At 43.9% G+C, this 19,474-nt stretch overlaps 1 protein-coding gene across 2 annotated transcripts in view; it reads left to right on the top strand.

Annotated features, from left to right (window-relative positions):
* INTS7 (integrator complex subunit 7) overlaps positions 1-13,935 on the top strand; it is a 41,338-nt gene extending 27,403 nt beyond the window's left edge. Inside the window, exons 18-21 of one of the 2 annotated variants that reach the window (XR_012883269.1) lie at positions 1,704-1,802; positions 4,571-4,756; positions 12,550-12,927; positions 13,032-13,935. Coding sequence is in view for 1 of the 2 variants with exons in the window: in XM_075863293.1 (XP_075719408.1) it covers positions 1,704-1,802; positions 4,571-4,756; positions 12,550-12,852 (588 nt within the window). In the remaining variant the exon portion in view is untranslated. Of the gene's footprint in view, positions 1-1,703; positions 1,803-4,570; positions 4,757-12,549 lie in introns of both variants that reach the window. The other variant, XM_075863293.1, reaches the window with a different exon arrangement.
* The last annotated feature ends 5,539 nt before the right edge of the window (positions 13,936-19,474 follow it).

The following is a 19,474-nucleotide window of genomic DNA, read 5'->3' as shown; positions in this document are numbered from 1 at the left end:
CATTCCGGTGATGGCCGTGTATTACCCGGCCCCATAGACTTCTATGGGAGCCGGGCGGCCGGGTACCCGGCCGAAGATAGAGCATGTCCTATTTTTTGACGGCCGGTTTTCCTGGCCGTCAAAAAATCGGTCGTGTGAATAGCCCCATTAGGGGTCTATTATTCCTAATGCAGCCGGGTGCCGGCCGATTTATGAACGGCCGGCACCCGGCCGGGAAAACCTGCCGTGTGAATGAGGCCTTAGGATAGGTCATCAATATCAGATCAGTGGGGGTCTGACTCCTGGCACCCCCACCAATCAGATGTCTCAAGGGGCCCTGGCGACAAACGCAGCGGCCTCTTCATAGTTTACCAGGTACATCGCTGTACACTTTCGTAGCAGCTGTGCCTGGGATTGCATTTCTCTTCAGCCCTTCTTTTTAATGGGACCAGAACGGCGATCCCAGGCAAAGCTGTTACGGAAGTGTACAACGTTGTGCCTGGTAAACTATGAAGAGGCTGCTGTGGTCTTAGCCAGGGCCCCTAGCTGATCAGTGGGGGTGCCAGGAGTCGGACCCCCACCGATCCGATAATGATGATTTATCTTAAGGATATAAAAGTCCCGGTGACCTGTTCCTGGTATGCAGTGGTTGGTACCTACCAAAAGTGGTCCAAGAAAGGACAATCCGCGACAGGGTCATGGGTGCACAAGGCTCATTGATGTGCGTGGGCAGCGCAGGCTGTCTGGTCCGATCTCGCAGAAGAGATACTGTAGTACAAATTGCTGAAAAAGTTACTGCTGGCTATGATGTCGGTCAGAACACGCAGAGCATCGCAGCTTGCTGTGTTTGGGGCTGCATAGTGTGCCCATGCTGACCTCTGTCCACCGCCGAAAGCACCTACAATGGGCAGGTGAGCATCAGAATTGGACCATGAAGCAATGGAAGAAGTGACCTGGTCTAATGAATCACGTTTTCTTTTACATCCTGTGGACGGCCGGGTGCATGTGCGTCACTTACCTGGGTCAGAGATGGCACCATGATGCACTATGGGAAGGAGACAAGCTGGCGGTGTGATGCTCTGTGCAATGTTCTGCTGAGAAACCTTGGGTCCTGGCATTCATGTGGATGTTACTTTGACACTTTCCACCTACCTAAACATTGCTGCAGACCAAGTACTCCCCTTCATGGCACCGGTATTCCCTAATGGCAGTGCCCCCTGCCAGCAGGATAATGCCCCTGCCACCCTGCAACAATTGTCTAGGAATAGTTTGTGGAACATGACAAAGAGTTCAAGGTGATGACTTGGCCTCCAAATTCCCCAGATCTTATCCGATCTGTGAGACGTGCTGGAAAAACAAGTTAGATCCATGGAAGCTGCACCTTAAAACTTACCGGACTTAAAGAACCTGCTGCGAACGTCTTGGTGCCAGAAACCACAGGACACCTTCAGAGTTTTTGGGGAGTCCATGCTTCAACAGGTCAGAGATGTTTTGTTTTATTTTTCGGCACAAAGGGGGAAATACACAATATTAAGCAGGTGGTTTTATGTTCTGGCTAATCGGTGTATATGATCAGCAATACCAGACACAGCCTAAGAACAGGAATGGCGCTGTTTCTGGAAGAAAGCAGACAAGTGTTTCTAATCTCAAAGTTTACATTATTTAGTCCACCCTGGTAATATATAAATTGTGTGAATGAGAATGTGCACTTTTTTTTTTTTCAGCACACCTCGTGCCTGTGTAATGCCGTCATCAGTCTCCTGAAAGTCCCCCTCTCCTTTCAGAGGTATTTCTTCCAGAAGCTGCAATCTACAAGCATCAAGGTAAGCCCATTGCAGGTGTTCTGTATGCGGAGTGGCGCCGCGGCAGGGAGGAGGCATCGCACACTTCTATATATATGTTAATGTGTCGTGCCGAGCTGCATATTCTACAGGAGAGCTGGGACGAATTGTAGATGAGCAATAACCACCTTAGTTTTTTTTGGGAGACGAAAAACGGTTCTTTTGATGAAAAGCTTTTCAAGCCTCGTTGCTGGATGAAGAGGGGGTCGCCTGAGATGATTCGATTTGTAAAACATGCGTCTGGTTTAGTTAGTAGCCGCATTACATTTTGTAAATTTTGTTCTGTTCTGTATGAGAGAGGGTTTCACTGATTATCTCTCCGCCAGAGGAATCCGCTATCGCTATGTAAGAGAGAGGAATCGGCCGTTCTGTGGGGGATCGTTTTAAAATTTAGCAAAAGCAGATACGTACATTTTGCATGTCCTCCCGAACCCCTTCTCTGCCTCGCCTCACATCACCTTACCACCGTGTGTCTGGACACTTCAGACATTTTACTAATTCTTGACTAAAACATTTAAGAACTGAGGCTAAAAAATCCAAAATAACCAAGACGGGTGTTGCCCCTTCAATCTTTGAAGCCGATGCGTCTCGTGCAACTATCCTTGATATTGCAAACCTAGCCCAAATTCTTAGTGTGGGGTTGTGGTCAGAGCCAAGTACAGGTCATCCAAGTTCTTCCCCATTCAAATACATTATAGACCTTGCTTGATGCACTGGGCATCTTTGGGGTGTTTCTGGGGAGGGAAATTTTTTCCATGTGTGAAGGAGGGTCATTGGCACCACCAGTAGCAAAAGTTCAGTAATAGCGGGTATACTGTTTTGGAATTAGACTCGCTTTGCATGGTGGAGGCGAACAGGGCTACCACCTAGCTGCATAATGCCAGTACAGAACAGGTTAATGATTGGGCAGCTGAATTACCAATCCCTGTAGGCATCTTGGCATACAGGGATCTGAAAGTAGTTATTTGTCGGAGAGGGGCAAACATTTTTCTCTTTGCCACGGGGGAAAGACACACTGGACATTGTCACAGGAAAGGGCGTTAGCCAAAATGTTACCACCAAACTGGAAATGCACAATTCTCTATAACATGATTATATATTGTCACATAATCTGAGGGGCCAGCGCTCCAGATCGCGACGAAGGCCGTATTAACCTCTGCGCCGGAGGCTCCATTAGGTAAAAAATGCAGGAAAAAATGAGCGCAGCCATATTTTCAGATGAAGCGATGGACACAATGACAGAAACCCGATGGAAGACATTAAAGTCAATGGGTTCTGTCGGACGCCGCTGCTGTACGCCATGCACCAGATTCGGTGCTTTCGATTAGCTATACCTATGACCGTACAGAAAAGCGAAAAAAACCAGCATAGGTATGAGCTAAAATGGTTTCAAATGCGACCAAAAAAATATAAATTGGCTGCTATATTTTTAGACGTAGAAGCCAAAGGTGTCCAGGGGATTGTATTTTTACCTGGAGCCCTGCCTGTATTGACCTAGATTTGAAGCAAAACAATCTGCTTGTCTGTAGCCACCACTAGGGGGAGCGTACTGCCAATATTTTTATTGAGTTGAATGTATATCTGTATGCATAAGCTCCCCCTAGTGGTGGCTGTAAGTAGCTAGAACGTAGAGCACATGGTTTTCTATAAACGCTGCTACCGCCAGTTAGTCCACGGTCTAGTGTAAACCCTGCCTGGTCAGTCCACAGTCTCACTATGACAATTTTAGTAGTATAGTACATACATGGAATGTCTGTGTCTTTAAAATGCTTTATGAAGAAAACCGGAGGCGCAGAAACAGGTCCTTTTTGTATTGAAGCTGAATCTGCAGTGTTTGAGGTTAAAATATCCTCACTTCAGAAACTTGTCCACCAGTAAATCGCAGCCGGGGCTCGCCTCAGGATTGTGTGTGTCACTTTATATACTGCAGACATTGGCTATGTAGGGGAGCAATGACGGCAGGTCAGGGAACTGGAATGAAAAAATAACCCAAGATAACCTTCCTGCTGTTACCATTGCTACCATGACCTGCTCTTAGGGTATGTTCACACGCAAAGTCAAAAACGGCTGTGAGAAAACCGCCTCTGATTTTTATCCGTTTTTGAAGGTGAAAAAGTTTTTTTCAGGCGTTTTTTGGCGCAGTGTTTGGCGCAATTTTTCTATTGACACAATGAAAAACAGCTCCAAAAATGGCTTAAGAAGTGACATGCCCCCTCCTTTTTTTCGCTGCGTTTTTTTTACGCGCCGTTTTTTAAAATGGTGGCGTAGAAAATGGCCCCTTCCGTAGGAAACGCAGTTTTTTCCATTGAATTCAATGGGCAGATGTTTGTAGGCATTCAGCTACCGTTTTTTTTCTGATGTTTATTTTGGCGCCGTTTACGCTCCGAAATGCACCTGGAGAGATGTTGGTTTATTCACCACTGTGTGGTCATCTCACACCGAATTATGGACACAAAACCGAAAATCCGCTAATTATATAAAAGATCTGCTCATATCAATAACATATGCGTCTATTAATGATTTTGGGGTTACTCAGAAGTGGAGATGTGACCTAAAGTAATGATCATGGGGGTCAGCGGTTCTTCTGGCCTTATTGTAAGAAATCCCCTACAGTCAGCCTGATAACAGAGAACAGTAGATTACTTTAACTGCACAGTAAATGTCGGGCAGGTCGTCTTCAGGCCACGTCTCTGACGCTTCATATGTGCAAAATACAACTAACTGGCATTCTCTTCTTTATTTTGGATTAGCTGGCACTTTCTCCATCACCACGAAATCCTACAGAGCCCATAGCTGTACAGAGCAACCAGCAGATGGCGCTGAAGGTGGAGGGGGTAGTTCAGCACGGCTCCAAACCAGGACTGTTCCGTAAGATCCAGTCTGTCTGCCTGAGCGTCTCGTCTACGCTGCAGAACAAACCAGGGCAAGACTATAAGGTAAGTTGTAACTTTTCTGTTACATTCGGTTTTTCCTAATATTGTTTTTATTTTTCAGGGTTTTTTCAGTTTTTTTTGTCTTATTTTTTAGTTAGTCTTACAGGTCATAATGAATACAATTTACCTTGGTTTTCTATTAACCCCTTAAAGAAGCACTCCGTCATTTATTTTGCGCCAACGTATCTACGTGATGGCTGGCTCGTTTTTTGGGAGGCGAGTTGTAGTAGTTATTGCCATCATTTTGGGGTGAAAATATATTATTTATGTATATACACTGTATATATAATGTATGTGTGTGTGTTTTTATTTTTTTTACACATGCGCCGTATATGTATATGATCATTTTATTCTGCAGGTCTTTTATAAATTCAACGGTACCATATATGTATTTTTTGTTTTTAATACTAAGTTATTTTAAAAAATAATCTTTTTTACTTCATATTCCAACACGATATTGCTTGACAATGTTACACTGACAGGCTGAGGCCGTATATTAGACTTACACCTATGGCAGACCTGGACGGACTCTGTCCTTGTTCCCGTGCGATCATCCTGACGTAAATGTACGTCATGGAAACTCTAGGTAAAGCAATCCGTGACGTACATTTACGTCGTTTTGCCTGAAGGGGTTAACCCTTTACTGACCTAACATAAGACGCGTCACCACCTTAATGGGATCAGAATTTATTTTTCATGGAGAAGGAGCGACTAAGTTGCCACCTTGTTGTTTTTGACTTCTGGAAGGAAGAAGCTCAAGTCGGACTTGATGGACTACTTGATTTATTTTCTCTCTTTTTTACGCAGCGTAGATCCGCAGTTGATGAAAATATTCATATTGGCTTTCTAAGAAAATGGTCCCGCGTCCGTGTGTGCAGGAAATAGATTAGGGAGCGATGTGAATGATACAGTCTGTATGTATGAGCAAAGCCTAATAATAGAGGTTGATTTTAGTTTACTGTCCATGCTTTATGGTTAATGAACTATACAAAGGGCAAAGGCCGGTGCCAGATCGGAAATCATCAATAGAAACCAGCACAAAACCCCGAGATCACACACATTAACTGCATTGAGTCTATAGCTTTTATGGTCTTTTATTGGTTTACAATTTGTTCCTGATTATTATCAGTGTCGGTGATAGAGAAATGTTATCAAGTCCACGTGTAGATGTGGAACGTACCTTGTGGTTATTGACCTTTGCATAGAATGTCACTTTAAAATTAATCAACCTATTTGAACATCATTTTCTTTTTAATGTAAAAAGGTTAAAAATTCGGTGCTGATTAATTTCATAATATATATTTATAGCGGCCGGAGCTTTGTTTTTCTGATACAGAGCTCCAAATCCCCTCCAAGTTTAGGAAATAACATTGACTGCCTACAGTCACCACTAGAGGGCGCTTAGGAGCTTACTGCATACTGTTTATACATTGAACTCAATAACAGTCCTGTATGCCGTAAGCTCCCTCTAGTGGTGACTGCAGGCAGCATCTTTTTTTGACATTCACTAGGTCCATAGACAATGTAAATTACTTTTATTCTGATTGCAGTGTTTTCTAATAACATACAGATTATATATGTTATATGTCCATACAGAGCAGGCTGTAGATATACACTCCCCCTCTTTCTACAGCTGTGGTCCCCAGGATCACCCCCCTGATGACGTTCTAACTGAGCAGTGCCGTCATAGGCCACCTGGAAGTTTTGTAACTGAAATATTTACACTTTAACAGTGGTCACTTACCCCTTCTTATCCGCCCCATGTAAATTAGCGGGCTATTGGCATAGTCTCTGTGCCAGAAGCCCGTTAATTTCCATGTTGTCTTTGACGGCAGTGCACAAAGTGCCATCAGCACGATCAGGCTGTCACGTTAACAGCCCAATCCTTTGCTGTGACAAGGAACTGAAATATTCAGTTCCCTGTCACAAACAACCACTGGACACAACGCTTCTATTGTGGTCTCTGCTCCCGAATTCAGTAGCGCAGCTTCTAGATATAAATACTTTTATATGTACTTACCTTATGAATTCCATCCTCACTTCCCAGCACTCGTCCTCTTTTATGTCTGTAAAGCAGTGACGTGATTTACATAGCCAGGTCATGTGACCACAGTGGCCAATTCCTGCACAATGCACCGACTACTATTCAGTTGGGTTGGGGCCACCGCTTTTTTATGGCACACTAGAATAGTGGATGCACAATCATTCAGCTACAGGTCAGTTGCCCGGCTGTTTGACCCCTTTATGTTGGTTGATATATAGGTTACATTGTCACTTATGGACTGCACATATAGCTGTGCTGTGTAAAGTGATGGATTATTGCTAAAATCAAGACTTTGACGATGCAGTTTCTGGTACATACTGGTTTCCCAACCCAAATCTTGTCAAATCACATCCAGTGAGTTTTCTCACCTTAAAGAGGCTCTGTCACCAGATTTTGCAACCCCTATCTGCTATTGCAGCAGATCGGCGCTGCAATGTAGATTACAGTAACGTTTTTATTTTTAAAAAACGAGCATTTTTGGCCAAGTTATGACCATTTTTGTAGTTATGCAAATGAGGCTTGCAAAAATCCAAGTGGGTGTGTTTAAAAGTAAAAGTCCAAGTGGGCGTGTATTAGGTGCGTACATCGGGGCGTTTTTAATACTTTTACTAGCTGGGCGCTGTGAAGAGAAGTAACATCCTCTTCTCTTCAGAACGCCCAGCTTCTGACAGTGCAGATCTGTGACGTCACTCACAGGTCCTGCATCGTGACGGCCACATCGGCACCAGAGGCTACAGTTGATTCTGCAGCAGCATCAGCGTTTGCAGGTAAGTCGATCTTACCTGCAAACGCTGATGCTGCTGCAGAATCAACTGTAGCCTCTGGTGCCGATGTGGCCGTCACGATGCAGGACCTGTGAGTGACGTCACAGATCTGCACTGTCACAAGCTGGGCGTTCTGAAGAGAAGAGGATGTTACTTCTCATCAGAGCGCCCAGCTAGTGAAAGTATTAAAAACGCCCCGATGTACGCACATAATACACACCCACTTGGACTTTTACTTTTAAACACACCCACTTGGACTTTTGCAAGCCTCATTTGCATAATTACAAAAATGGTCATAACTTGGCCAAAAATGCTCGTTTTTTAAAAATAAAAACGTTACTGTAATCTACATTGCAGCGCCTATCTGCTGCAATAGCAGATAGGGGTTGCAAAATCTGGTGACAGAGCCTCTTTAAGGCCATATTCAGATGGCCATAAAACATAAACTATAATTAGAGCCAAGAACGGGGTTGGAGCTCTTTGGGACACAGCAGGTAAACCTATTCTAAAGTTTTTGTTTTTTTTGGAGGGGGTAGGGTAACCCTGTTTTTGTCCTGGGTGGATCCGATCTGAACATTAGGTTGCTGCTGTTGTAAATCTCACAAAAGTTGTAACTGCAACTTATTTTTGCATATTTTTTGGAACGAGTGACGTAAGTTTGTAACTACAGGGACAAAGTCATAGCCTAGTCCCAGCCAAAGTTATAATATTGACATATCCGTATCAAAATAAGTTTATATAAGTAGATCTTTTCATATCTGGTTTTCGAGTGCCATAGTCTCTCCAGATCATTTCTCCATTTGAAGAAGTCTCTGGGACGCTGCTGGGAAGAGTCATTTTACATTCATATATTCATAAAGTCACAGATTACCGGCCTTTGTGAAAGCCTCAGAGCAAAACTTCATGAGGGAGTTTCATCTAAAAACCGGCACGTCGCTGACGGCTCCGCCGTGCCCTGATGCCAAGTGACATGTCTGGGGGCTGTATTAATTGGTAATGCCATCACAGATGGTCATCCTGACGATGCGTCTAATGGAGTCTTATTTTATAAAACTGAACCTTACCAGGATTATTACAGTCGTGTGGAGGATTAATAGAAGAGGAAATAGCAGAGATCAATGTGTTTCAGAATTATTTCCCATAGACTTCAATTGAGAGTGACTATTCAAATGGGGGGGGGGGTACCTCTTTGTTTAGAATAGGGGACCCTTGTTCTTGCCGCACTGATGCAATATTGATAGCATAACCGATCACTATACCATAATTTTCTCTTGTGGGAAAGCCTCTATTGGGTTTGTCTCATGATGGTCTGGCTTCTGGAACTCCCCAGCGATCAGCTGTTATCACTAGGTAAAGCCACATCTGACCATACTATACCCCTGCAGGATTACCATGGCATCCATTCCAATGGATGGCCAACCATGTATACCATGGACAAAGGTCCAATTCTGCCAAAGCGGTAGCCACTCTTACTTAGTAGTTCTCTGCTATGGCTCAACGTCCATATACCCTAAAACGGAATAATGACGAGCTTTGCCTTAATGAGTCGGCTCCCTGAGACTGCAGATACATCTGCCAAATACAGTTTAGTATAGTTGGCATTATAACCTTTGTCCAAGTGACTACAACATTGTCCTTTCTATCTGTTCTTCATAGTACTGTCCCTTTAAAAAACTATATTGTGAAAACGAAAGATGCAGCTGACTTAGAGACGCTCCCGGAATCTTATATATATTTTCGAAAGTTTGTTTCAAGCCCGATTTTTCATTGGTTTAAGATCAGGGAATAGCTAAATTTGATTGGTCACGCGTTCCCCAGGTAACGGATTGCACTGACAGGCTCCGCCCCCTATTGATGATGTGGCAGCCCATAATTGGCTGCAACATACATCGTTCGATGACTTCTGGGACCTGCAGTAAGGACTAATCCCTATCACTGGTCATTTATAATCAAGCACCGCAGTAATACTGCATGCAGATCACACAGCGATGTCAGTGACACCTGTATAACGTGTTCTTGTATAAAACACAGCTGCCGCAGAAACTCTTATTCAGATGTACAGAACTGTAGCAGTCCCATTCATATGTCGCAAAACGCCACGACCGCTACGTCTGGATAATCCCATCAAAGATGAGACCCTCATGATTTTTAGCTATGAAAAAAAAAAACGCATTGAATTTGTATTTGACACCTTTGTTCCCAGGCTCTGCCCTCCATCATTGTGTGCAGCCGCCTCAGCTCCGTCCTGCAGCCGCTTCTCGTGCACGCCAAATGGGTGACGTGACATCCCCAGTTTCCCGCGCTGTCACGTCCTCACAGGAAGCGGGAGAGTCGGGTGAGCGGCCGCCGCCTCAGTTTTGGGGTCACATTATGTGTGGAGTTTGAGGTACAGCGGGGGCTCAGAGTCTCCCTCCACTGCCGGTGAATGTCATATCACTGCAGGACGCGGTCTGGACGGTGAATCCCGGAGGAAAGGATTACTAGGGGGAGAGTAGTGGTTACCCTGAGTGCAGTAGTCCTCTATGTATCCTCTCACTGAGGGCATGCTGAGGGTTATAGTACCTCCTCAGGTGCAGAGCTGCTCATCTATTAAATAGACACGTCGTCTGTATCGTGTGAAACTACAACTCCCAGCATGTGGCCGCACCACCCGTAGAAACCAGAAATGCAGTGACAGGACTGCAAAAACTCATTTTATTAAGAATGAAAAAAATATACATAAGGTGATGACATATATAACATAAGTGAAATATAGAATAACTGGTATATAATATATACATAAAATACCTGCAACGGGTGTATAACGATACATAACTGGAATATAAATCATATAATATAACGAATATAAAACGCAATATAACTGGAATATAAAACATCGATGCCAAATGGGCATGAATCAGAAGTCCCCGCCCCTCATCCACCACTTCGTAGTTTAGTCTAGGAGCACTGGCTTAGGATTTTTATTTTCTAAAGGGAATAAAAAAAATTTGATCATAGTGTTAAGGATATTTAATGGTGCTTCCAATAACATTGGGTCCGGTGTCACCAGTATTTCACCCGTACTTACGGACCAGTTTTCTCTGTACTAATCGACAGCCCCTTCTCTCGATCAGTGGTGGAAAGAGAGAAGGGGCAGCCCTTTTGGGCAGAGTTTCTGCAGCAATTGAAAGTAAAAGAAGTTCATACGTACCGTTGTCTTGGTGACGCGTCCCTCTTTCGACATCCAGTCCCACCTCCCTGGATGACGTGGCAGTCCATGAGACCGCTGCAGCCTGTGATTGGCTTGTGTTTGGCTGCAGTGGTCACATGCGCTGTGATGTCATACCGGGAGGCCGGACTGGAGGAAGAAGCAGGTAAGTTAACTTTTAATACTCTAATTATTATGCGGGTCGTGCTCCCATATAAAGTATGGGAGCACGGTCCGTAAAAAGCAAAAACAGGACATGTCCTATCTTTTGCGGAGCCTTTCTACGGCATGGACACCTTCCTGGAAATAAATATACAGGAAGGTGTTCATGGGCAATAGAAGTGAATGGGTCCGTAATTACCGATGAATTCTACGGTCATTTGCATGGGGCCTTACAACACATAATTGGGTATTTAAATAGTGAGCTTTTACTCTATCTATACCGTAAGTCAACCTCCCGAGCAACGCCGGGTATAAAAGCTAGTATGCTTGTAAAAAAAAAAAAATACTAACCAGTGTATATCCGCTATGATTTTGCTTCCAACAAGATATACAGCAGCTCTGTAAGTAACTTGCTTGGGACGATCTGTGGCTTTTTCTCTACCAATATTTCTATCTTTATTTTCTGAGTTGGGGTGTTCTGAATCCTGTGCGATGACTGACGAGTGCTGATCAGTGCTTGTGTATGTGGTATTAACCCCTGAAAACCAATGTGTTTAATGAGGAACTGTTCTGCCGTTAGTCCTGTATTTTCCTGTTAATGGGGTTCCCCACTTTGGACAATCCCTACTTGTTAGAAGTATCCCTTGACAATAAGCTGATCACAAAGTCTCCCCCTGCTGGTACCTCCAGCCATCGGCCGTAATCTATAGGGAAATCTGGCAGTAAGTGTTCCATTTCCCTTCACCGCCACTACAGGGGACATAAAGAATTACAGGGGCCATTCATATCAACGTGTTGTCTGTGTAATACAGGACAGGACAGGTCCTCCAAAGCGAGAGACACTCTTTGTAACCGCTCTCCACTCGGTTCAAGAGATGAGGATCCTGAACCGAGGACCCCCCCCCCCCCTCTATTATCCCAGAATTCCTTGATAGGGTGTATGAAAATAGGTTTTCTAAACTGGACAATCCCCTTTTAAGCCCCATGTCATCTGTGTGCTGTATAGCTGATGTTGTCCGCACATCAAGTCACCTGTGTCAGGTCCATCAGCTAGGCAGATATAACCTCTTCTCTTATTTTAACCCTTCGAGCAGCAATGCATTACAACTTACATTATATAACTATGCAGAAGCATGTCCATAGTAAGGCATTGGTGCCCAGAGGGTTAATATAACAGAAGATGAGATCTCTGCCTAGCTGAAGGGGCTTGTGACCGGCTCCTCCTAGGCAGATAGAAGTTTAAGGAGCCTCACACACGAGCGTGTTCGGTCTGTGATATACGGTCCGCAGGTCGGCCGCATTTCCCGGACCGAACACACTGCAGGGAGCCGGGCTCCTAGCATCATAGTTATCTATGACGCTAGGAGCCCTGCTCCCTGCAGTGTGTTCGGTCCGGGAAATGTGGCTGACATACGGTCTATATTTTATATATCACAGACCAAACACGCTCGTGTGTGAGGCTCCTTACACTGCAGAGTCATTACAATGAACTGCATGAGGCTGGATTTCAGCAAAAAGACAGCGGAAACAGTAAAGCAAGTATATTACAAAGTTTATTATGTTTGTAGGTACATTAGCTTGTCTATAGGTGGATCTTTTCTTTGAGTTTGACAACTTTTTATTTTCTGTTTGTTTTTAGTTACCTGCGGAGGCTGTGAGGAGTGAGATAGAGCAGCGGGTTGAACCCCACAATGATTACTTCAGCACCCAGTTCCTATTGAACCTGGCTGTCCTCGGAACGCACCAGATCACTGTTGAAGCTTCTGTTGTGGACTCCAATGGCATCCTGTGGAAAACTGGCCCCAAGACCACCATCTTTGCCAAATCCGTAGAAGACCCTTACACTCAGCAAGTACGACTGCAGCAACAGCCACAGGTGCAGCCGCCACCACAACCCCCGCAGCAGCCACCACCGCAACGAAACGCATACTCCAGATTTTAAGTTTCCAGCAGACAGACAAAAGTTTTAGTTACTGCTAATTGGAATGGATATTTTTTTATCTTAAAGAAAGAAACTGTAAGAAAACACTTTGCTATAAAATATCTGTGTGTGTGTGTGTGTGTGTGTGTATATATATATATATGAGCATTGTGCGTGTTGTTCATTTAATTTCTAACCAGGTGGCTCCAAGTGCTCTCGATCTCCAGCATTGTACTTACACAACGGAGATATCACTTCAAGGTCAACCGTCATTATGCCGCAGAAGACGCATCGTTCTTTTCTATGGAATCATGTACAAGATCTTAGAAGTGATTGTTACTCACAGAACAATACTGAGGACCGTAAAACACAACAGAATGAATGCTGGTTTGTCTCTTTTATATGCTTTATACACATGTATTGTGTGTGGTATATTGCCAGTGCTTTTTCTGCTTTGTGCGTAAGGTTCTGTTCACATTACGTTATGGTGTACAGCTGTAGACTTTCGCTGGCACGTACACAGCTCTAAGAGAAAAACAGAGATCAGAGCCCAAGGGACGTGCCTGTGCCCGTGATCACGGCCCGCGATTACGGGCATTGCCCACCGCGGACAGCCGCTCGCATTTTCGTCCCCATTATTTTTAGAAGACATTTCTACGGCCCGGACACCTTCCTACAAATATACCGGAAGGTGTCCGTGGTCAATAGAAGCGAATGGGTCTGTAATTGCGGACCGTAATTATGGTCTGCAATTACGGATGATTTTTACGGTCGTGTGCATGGGGCTTTAGATGAGCTTATCTGCACCTTCTTTCTAGCGATCAGGACCTAGACCCCTCACTGACCTAAACTTTTGACATGGCATGTGCAGACTCCTCCTGTGCCTGGAAAAACATTGAAGGGTCGTAGCCTGGTTATGCATTGATACTTTATTGCCCCATTATTACTGCATTACTGGGCAGATCAACCAATTGGAAGTCTAAGAGAAGCGTGAAAATTTTTATTTAAGACGTGATGGTTGCCGTTTTCTGTTATAACTGTGTCTCTTGCATCAACATATTTAAGAAGTGTACAAATAGAATATTAAAACACTTTTTAACTCTCGGTTTCGTCTGATTGCGATGCTGATTGTCCGCTCTCTATGAACATACCACCCACTGGTTTTTGACGGCGGGCGGTGCAGGTTGGCGTCGCTGTAATAAAGGCTTATGGGCGCTAACAGCTTCTGTATTTAAAGCAGCCTTCTGAATACAGCTGGGATCAGAGGAAACTCCGATCCCAGCTGTTTAACCCTTTGATCGCTGCGGTTCATGAACGCGGCATTATCAAATGAGAGACTCCCCTCTTCAAATGGGTCACCGGAAACTGGTGATGCGATTGGAGTCTAGGCAAACCCTCTGCAGTGAGCCCTGGGGACCTAGAAAAGACCCCGTCTGTCTGTTCTGTAAGCCCATAGTGACACAGTAGAATGTATTCCATTATAAGTATAAAATTAACTGCGCAGGAATAAAATGCCGTTTCATACGCATAAAACAAAGCCTCGTATAGCCATGTCAATGGGAAAAATAAAAAAGTTATGGCTGCAGAAAGTGAAAAACAAACAAAATGTAGCTGATCATTAAAGGGGTTTTCCCCACAAACACAGAATAGGGGATAAATGTGTGATCGCTGGGGGTCCAACTGCTGGGGTGAACGGGGGAATGAAAGTCTCCCGAAGTGCTACCATGAGAATGAAGAACTGGTGCGCATGCTCGACCAGTGCTCCATTTATTTCTATGGGGCTGCTGGGGACAGTGGTCCCAGAAGTCCCATAGAAATGAATGGAGTGCTGGCCAAGCATGCGCACCAGTTCTTCATTCTCATGGAGCACTTAGGGAGACTTTCGGTCCCCCGTTCTGATTGCTGAGGGTTCCCGGTGGTCCGGCCCCCAGCTATCGCACATGTATCCCCTATCCTGTAACATCTTGGAAGGAGGGCACATATCAAACTACAGTTCTTGAGCATTAAAACTAACCGAGAAGTTGTATAAAGTGGGGAAGTGTAAGGCTGGGTTCCCACGTAGCGTAAATGATGAGCGGAAAAAATGCTCAGAAATGGACATGGTGGTTTTTTTTAATCCGCAGCATGTCAATTGTATTTTCGTAATAGCTGCCTTGTTGTTTCAGATTTTCCCCATTGAATTCAATGGGGAGGTAAAACCTGCAACAAATAGCAGATGTTGCTTCTTTTGCGATGGAAAAGCTGCGATTCTGCTCCAAAAAAAAAAAAAACAACTCCAACAAATAAAAAAAATCTTATACTTACCCAGAATTCTGTGTTTCTTCGTCCACGCCGGCAGCTGCAGCAGTCACCCGGGATTTCACGTCATCTCAGGAGGCCGGTCTGAGGTTAAGTATGTGTTGTTTTTTTATACGTACAGTTTTCCACAGCGGCCGAAAATTTGGTGTGGTTTTTTTCGGACGGAATTCCCAGGGTGAATGTGCTGTGTGCTTTTACGCAGCTTATCCGCCCTGCGTGAACATAGTCCAAGGGTGAGGTAGTCAGTGGGCTCGGGGTGTCTGCAGTAAGGACTGAGGTTGGAGCCAAAAACTTGGCTATTCCACTGTCCGCTGTTTTTGTAATCTCCTGTACTATTTAAAATAGTAACTTCCAATAAGTTTCCAGCTAGTAGTGCAGGTCGGTGACTATTTTAACCACAACATTCACATATCCATTAGATACAATCCTGGTTTGGGTGGATTCCACTTCCTCCTTCCTGAGAACCAAAACACTGGCTGAGGTTTCACGTATCATGATGAAACTGATGTGAACGTTAACTGTTGATTGTAACCCAACGTCTTTCCTTTGTCTGACGTGATCTCGAGTGTTTAGCGTTCGGTTGAAGAAAAACAGAGAATTTCCATTCTTTACAATAATGCCCTATATCACCGCCGACTAGACCAGGCACGCTGGTCAAATAGGATGTGTGGTTTGTGGCGCTGGGGCAAATAAAAAATAAAAAACAACTTAACAATGGATAATGTGGGAGTGTTGTTCTATTGTCTATGCAGGTACCTGAGCAGGATGTATCACAGGCTCAGTGGTTTATACAGCCGTACTTCTGAACATGGAAACAGTGAACAACTTGTCCCCGGGACCAAGACATGCATTAAATGGAACCCTAAAATTCGGGGGACGATAAGATAACTTCCATTTTTAAAAATAGTAATAGGGGTAGGGAGGCTTAAAGGGGTTGTATGAGAGTATGAAACTGCGCCACTCTTGTCCATGAGCTGTGTTTGGTATATGAGGTGAATGGTGCGGAGCTGCAATACCAGACAAACCTTTAGACAGAAGTGGCGCTGTTTCTTGGGGAAAAAAGAGAACTTTTTTTCTTTCTACTCAGACATGTTGCCTAAGGGTAAAACCCGTCATCATGAACTTAGCAAATATTTGTTATTTTATTTGATGGGTAAATATTCTGCCCTGATTTTTATTCTTTAAGGCTAGGCTTGTTTAACCCCTCCTGCATTATAAGGAGAGATTGTTCTTTTATTGTTTTTTTTTTCAAATGGTGTACAAATCTGAATTTGTAGCCCGCTACATTGCATGCCATATTGCGGGGTTATTCTCCCCAAAAACAATATCTCTGTACATTCGGCGCTCAACAGTATGTATGGCAGCGCACGGAGGATGTGTGGATTTCTACCGTCTCCGTGCGCGGCCGTACAGGCCCTGTGCCCATGTGCATGATCCCTTAGGCCTTATTCTGACTAACGTAAATCTCATCCTTGTGATGGCCGTCACACGGACACATGTATTCCAATGGGGCTATTCACACGGCCGTTGTTTTAACAGACCGTGTGAAGGGCACGTGAAAAAAGGACATGTACTATTTTCGTCCGTTTTCACGGATCCCTTAATAGACTGACGTCTATGAGGGATCCGTGAAAACGGTTCCCGCACAGGTGCGACACAGATGTGAAAAACTGCCGTTTCGCACGTTCAAGTATGCACTCTTTCGTCTGAATCAGGCCTTAGGCGTCATGCACACGAACTTATTTTTTTCCCTCTCGTAAATACGGGTCCAGTGTCACCCGTATTCCACCCATATTTACAGGCACGTTTTCACTGCAAAATTGCACTGCACTAATCGGCAGCCCCTTCTCTCTATCAGTGCAGGATAGAGAGAAGGGGCAGCCTTTTCCGTAGTAAAAGTAAAAGAAATTCATACTTATCCGGCCGTTGTCTTGGTGACGCGTCCCTCTTTCGACATCCAGCCCGAACTCACTGGATAACGCGGCAGTCCATGTGACCGCTGCAGCCTGTGATTGGCTGTAGCGGTCACACGGGCTGAAACGTCATCTCGGGAGGCTGGACTGGAGGAAGAAGCAGGGAGTTCTGGGTAAGTATGAACTTTTTTTTTTTACAGGTTGCTGTATATTGTGATCGGTAGTTACTGTTCAGGGTGCTGAAAGAGTTACTGCCGATCGTTTAACTCTTTCAGCACCCTGGACAGTGACTATCCACTGATGTCGCCTAGCAACGCTCCCGTAATTACGGGAGCCCCATAGACTTCTATGGGCCTGCCCGTGCTGTAATTACGGCCTGAAATAGGACATGTTCTATATTTTTCAACGGCAAGGGCACCTTCCCGTAAGCATACGGGAAGGTACCCGTGGCCAATAGAAGTGTATGGGCCCGTAATTACGGCCAGTGATTTTGGGCGTTTTTACGTTCGTGTGCATGGGGCCTTACACTTATGTTACAGGTAAGGAGCATAATGATCCCCAACAATTATCGCCACGGAGGTGACCAGCTAAGTAAAATGCCTGTGGGCTAGTATTATGTATTGGCTTCCGTTTTACACTCAAACATTTAATTTTTTTAATGGATTATATTATATTTCTGAACGTTTTAAATTCTATATTAATTTTTTTTAAGCTTAGTGAGCGTTCCCTTTCAGTAATACATTCTGCAAACAATCCCCTACCCCCTGCTGTGTGAATACGGTCTTATCACAACTACAGCATTGTGGCACATACTACATGCTCTCCATCCCTTCTGAAGGTTGAGATAGTTCTCTCCGTCACTGAGGCAGCCACTTCTTCCTACTTCCTCTCACTACTGTAGGCTGTAATGTCTCATCAGTCCTTCCTTCTATACCCCTGCAGATGCAGGATCAACCACTACAGAGAACAGTGCTAGGGAAGGTTGCTTCTACTGATAGAACCTGACTACAGAGGACGCTGTTTGTAGTCAGAATCTACTATAGAATAGATTATAGAAAGTCTATGAACCTAAACTCCCGATACATCGGCTTTCCGTAAAAAGCCGAACAGAAATTAAGTGGCTGAGCGCTCACACGAGCACTTCTGCCACTTTTGTTTTAGCGGTTGGTGGGGTTCTCAATGTTCGGACCCCCACCAATCAAAACTTATGACTTGTCACTGACAGGTCAGAAGTTTGTTGAATGTTTAGTTCCCCTTCAATATCCACTTTTTTATTTTTCCATCCATATATCTGTATGAGAGCTTGTTTTTTGCGGGACAAGTTCTACATTTTCATGGCATCATTTATTGTACCATATAATGTACTGGGAAACTGGAATTCATTTCTTTGTGGGGTGGAATGGGAAAAAAAACAGTGATTCATCCATTGTTTTTTGGGTTTAGTTATTACGGCGTTCACCGTGTGGTAAAAACTACTTGTTAACTTTTTTCTCCAGTTCATTACGATTACGGCGATACCAAATTTATATAGCTTTTTTTTTTGTGTTATACTACTTTTACAAGGAAAAAACGTATTGTTAAAAATTAAATGAATTTTTTGTCGTCATATGCTGAGAGCTATAACTTTATTTATTTTTCTGTCGATTGAGCGGTATAAGGAGTTATTTTTTGCGGGCCTAGCTGTAGTTCAAATTGGTACGATTTTGATGTACATGAGCTTTCTCATCACTTTTTATTCCATTTTTTTGTGGGAGATGAGGTGACCAAAAAACAGCGGTTCATTTTTATTTACGGTGTTCACCATGCGGGTTAAATAATGTTATATTTTGAGGGTATGTTCACACGCAAACTCAAAAACTTCTGAAAATACGGAGATGTTTTCAAGGGAAAACATCTCCTGATTTTCAGCCGTTTTTGAAGATGAAAATAAATTTGGAGCTTCTTTTGAGGTGTTTTTCATAGTGTTCAATGGAAAATCCGCTCCAAAAACGCCTCAAGAAGTGACATGCTACTTCTTTTTACGCTCCGTTTTTTTTAAAGACACCCCGTATGAACTAAATGCTGTTTTTCCCATTGATTTCAATGGGCAGATGTTTGTAGGCATTCAGCTTCCGTTTTTTTGAGGCGTAAACGCCCCGAAATACGCCTAAAAACACTGTGTGTGAACATACCCTAATAGTTCTGACTTTAATGGATGCGTTGATTCCAATTATGGTAATTACAATCCTCAACATTAAAATTGCAACACCAAGAAGGACAAGCCGTTAGATTATGCAAATCGAGGAAGTATCACGTGTCGCTAAAATCTGCGAATGATCAATTTTTCAAGCACCTTGCTCCAATATGTGGCACGTGGGAGGCATAAAAGCCAGATAGAAAGCAAAGTTTTTTAAGTCACTTGAAAAAATCGGATCAAGTGCTGCGGGCATGAT

The sequence above is a fragment of the Rhinoderma darwinii genome, chromosome 4 (genome assembly GCF_050947455.1).
Source record: "Rhinoderma darwinii isolate aRhiDar2 chromosome 4, aRhiDar2.hap1, whole genome shotgun sequence".
NCBI classification, from domain to species: Eukaryota; Metazoa; Chordata; class Amphibia; order Anura; family Rhinodermatidae; genus Rhinoderma; species Rhinoderma darwinii.
The sequence above is the reverse complement of the archived record's forward strand: the minus strand, read 5'-3'. Positions and strand labels throughout refer to the sequence as shown.